The sequence below is a fragment of the Elaeis guineensis genome, chromosome 2 (assembly GCF_000442705.2).
Source record: "Elaeis guineensis isolate ETL-2024a chromosome 2, EG11, whole genome shotgun sequence".
Classification (NCBI taxonomy): domain Eukaryota; kingdom Viridiplantae; phylum Streptophyta; class Magnoliopsida; order Arecales; family Arecaceae; genus Elaeis; species Elaeis guineensis.
In genome coordinates this window covers 69,753,913-69,757,869 of record NC_025994.2, presented here as the reverse complement: position 1 = coordinate 69,757,869, position 3,957 = coordinate 69,753,913, and the positions used below count along the sequence as shown (strand labels likewise).

The 3,957-nt window shown below is 43.5% G+C and overlaps 1 protein-coding gene across 1 annotated transcript; it reads right to left on the bottom strand.

The window, feature by feature from the left end:
• Positions 1 to 297: 297 nt before the first annotated feature.
• On the bottom strand, positions 298 to 3,448 carry LOC105034853 (thylakoidal processing peptidase 1, chloroplastic). Its single transcript, XM_010910169.4, is given in 7 exon segments — positions 298 to 688; positions 1,118 to 1,185; positions 1,476 to 1,562; positions 1,684 to 1,752; positions 1,862 to 1,930; positions 2,395 to 2,972; positions 2,975 to 3,448. Coding segments are annotated over 7 exon segments (1,209 nt in total). The 5' UTR covers positions 3,192 to 3,448; the 3' UTR covers positions 298 to 567.
• Between the last annotated feature and the right edge of the window lie 509 nt (positions 3,449 to 3,957).

Here is a 3,957-nt window from a genome sequence, read left to right as displayed (position 1 = left end):
TCCGCACATCAGAACAAAGCCATGACACTCAATATGTCTGCGCTTGTTCTGCTCCTCCTCGGGCTAGGCTCAAGAGCCCAGAAGGAAGCTGTTGGAATCACAATAATCCCAAGAGCCGTATCAGATGTGCCTCGTCCATTGACTTGTTTCATCGTCTTTTAAGCCATCTCAAGGCAAAAGAAAGTGCAGGAGTGCACAAAACATTGAGAGAAACAAACCGATGCTGGAAGTAGAATGTCCAGCATATTAACATATCAGGGAACCATCAGAATCATCCTGCAACGTGAAATTTGGGGATTAATAAAAAAATGCACTGCTCCTTCATCGGCCACAACTGACACAAGATGTGTTCCAAATGACAATGATGAGAGATGCTTAAGCAAACATCTGCCCATGGGGCAGGCAGGGAAAAACAAAAAAAAAAAAAAATCAAGGATTTCATACGAACAGTTACTTTCCAGGGATAAACAACAAAACAAAAGAAAAATCAAAGTGAGCTCTGGGCAGGACTCTTGAAAAATCCACCTTACTAGTCAGAATCTTGTTCTTCAAGCGGAAGGGGATGTGTCAAGAAACTTCCAGCACATTTTGCATTGCATTTGGTTCATAAATAGTGTCTGATATTTTTGATGGCGGCCAATATCGAAATACGGACCTTCCAAGAATATTTTTGACAGGAAGCGGACCCCTGAAATAACAATGAAATAATGATCAGATAGAAAATATTAGCATGCACGATGAAATAATGATCAAACACAAAATATTGGCACGCATTGCAGACCTTAATTGTACTGAGGATCTGCCATACCACCACATACTGACCGTACCATTATGTACCGATAAAGTATTAATATCATACCGAGGTTCAGTTCGGTGCACAAGCCAAACCGGTCCATACCAGTCTGAACTGAGTGGAACATTCAGGTGGTACAACGGTTGGATGTGAGAAAAGTGTTGAAAACCTTTGTCAGTACAGAATGTACATCATACCCTATCGACCGTACCATCCTAAGCTGGTATATTGCAGATCTTAGTTGTTCCAACTTTAGGATCAACACTTCTCAACATTTCCAGCATGGAAACATGAACAGCTTTTATCTTGGGTTTCAGGACTTACCAGTTATGAGAGTCAAAGCTGTTATTCCGATTGTCACCCAGCACAAAGACATAACCTTCAGGTACAAGCTACATAAGCAACAGCAGCCAGTTAGGAATACAAATCAACATTGATTCTTTGGAAAGAGAGAGAGAGAGAGAGAGAGAGAGAGAGAGAGAGAGAGAGAGAGAGAAAGAAAATCCAAAGCATATTTTGGAACAAAGATCTTTCATCTCAAGGCATTGCAAGAAAAATGCATGACTATACTTTTAAACTAGGAGATTTATATGACATCATCTCTAGGATATATCCAATGTCAGACATACATCCGTTGGTTCTAAATACATACAAAAAGACAAGAACGATAAAGATGTCATACCACTGGATCCATTTCATAGTCAAGAGGCTCCAGTACAAACTCTTCATCTTGGACAACACCATTCACCAACAATTTACCATCATGCACCTATCATGAATAAAATTGCATACATCATCAGCTTATCATTTGATCATGGAATGCCCATTTAGACAAAACATATGCAAATAAAAGGAAGGGCCTGCACCAATAGTGGGAAGTGGGAACTTACTTCAACATAATCCCCTGCCTTAGCCACAACCCTTTTGATGAAGACATCATTTGAATTGTATCCAATTTCCTGCAAAAAGCAAATTTCTAGTGAACCTAACCAGACAGATAGCGCAATTGATGCTTATAGGTATAGGAGATGCATAAATAGCTGCATCAATTACATAACTATAATATACCTGAAGAATTGGAGGAACCTTGAAGATGACAATGTCTGTAACTTCTGGCTCTCTGAATACATAGGAGACCTGCAATTTTAACAGCAAGAACAAAATAAATCAACACAGATTTCAGAATACAAAATTAGTCACCAATAAACAGCATCAACACAAATACAAGAGTTTGTCTACATAATATCCACATATAGCAAGTCAAAATATATAAAGCTCTTGTAGAGTTTAGTGACTTGTCTAATTTCTAATTAATTGATATAAGTGATGATTCCTCAATCATTTTTCAAAGTTATTCAATAACCACAAACTTATATATTCCTAATTACGCAAAATTCCCCTCATCGAGAGTTTAGTTTACTTTATCCCACGAGAGGAACACATAATTTCCATAGAATTCAGTTGTTATTTCCTAATTGTAACAATTAACAGCATACTGTACCACCCAAATCGTGCAAGGAATCGAACTTAAACCAAAATTATGTATACAAGCAATGACAATCTACCAGTTGAATCGGCATAATACTGAAAAAAATCATTACCTTTTCTGCCAGAATCCTGTCTCCAACATCAAAAGTCGGATACATAGACCTAGAAGGGATCGATCTTGGCTCTGCCAAGAATGACCCGGACAGCAGCGGAACAGTCAGCGCTGCAAAAACAATCTTACAGTCATCTGAGCAGGAGCTCATCCACCGCGAAAGCCACCCAAGCCTCTCACCCGAATTCATTTCCCTGAGCTTGCTACCCAACTCCTTCGCAGTCAACATGGAGCTCGAACTCTCCTTAGCCCCACTTCCCTCACCAGAAACCATCCCACCCTTATTGTTGTCGCTGGGAACTGTCCCTCCCTTATCCACCGGGGTACTTCTCGGCGACCCCAGGAGGAACTCACTACAAGGAAACCACTTCGTCGCCTGAAAGAACGGGAGCAGTGACGAGGGATTGAACCCCATCGCCACGGAAGACGAGATCCCAAAAATTCCAACGCCGGACTTCGATGAACCGGATCCGGAAACCATGACAGAGAGCAACCCAACAGTCAGATTCGGCATGCAGCGATCCTTCACCGAGGGATCCTTGGAAAAGGAAGACGAGGAGGAGAACCTGGAAGCTGGGTCTTGGACCAATCGGAAGCCCTAAACCGATTGGGAACGCGGCCGGGGCCGGGGGGCGGGGGATGATCATTGTCGGAGCGGCGGTGGCCGGCGAAGAGGGCGAGGGGGACGCGGCCGGCGAAGTCGTGGAAGAGGCGGCAGCTGCCGCAGCGGAGGCTGGCGGAGGCGGCGAGGGATTGGGCCAGGTAGGTGGAATAGGCGACGGTGATGCGAATCGCCATGGCTACGAAGAAAAGGAACAAGATCGGATGCACGGGGGCTGGAGGAGAGCGCGGAGGGATCGAGGGGAGGCTCGAGATCACAAAGAAGACTCCCTTTCCGCGGAAGAAAACGCCGGATCGAGGCGGAGGGGTTACGAGGGGACTAGGGTTTGATGGAGGGGATTAGAGTTAGGGTTTGGTTGGTTTCCGAGCTCTCCTTCTCTCGGAGGGGAGAGCTCAGGAGAGGCGGAGAGGGGGGCGATGGGTGGTCAAAGGTGAAGGAGATGACGGGGAGGGGGGGGGCGCGCCGGGCCGGGGATGGCAGAGGGGCTTGGGTTTTATTTCGGGGAGAGGGAAGGAGGAGTCTACATGCCACCAAAGATGGAGATATTTGCTTTTGTGTTACCCAAATGACTGCCGCAGCCCGGTAATTAAATTCTTCGTTAGCGGGATTCCGATGTGGTATTATCTTTCTTTTCCAAAAATTAATATTCTGTTATTACGACTATCACTATTATTATTCTATAATATTATTTAAATATTATAATGATGCTATAAAGAGTTAAATCACAGGTCCAAAGCTAGGTTTCAAAGCTTCTTCCCATATCCTTCATCAAAAAGAAAACTTTTTCACAAACCATGTTGGGCGGCAGAATTGGTGTATTAGTCCATAAAGAATATGATATTAAGCATCAATTCTCATGCTATGAATATGCTAATAGTGCAAAATAATAGGCTTAAGACTAGCAATGCTAAGAACTACAGATTAGTACATCTTTTTTCTGAA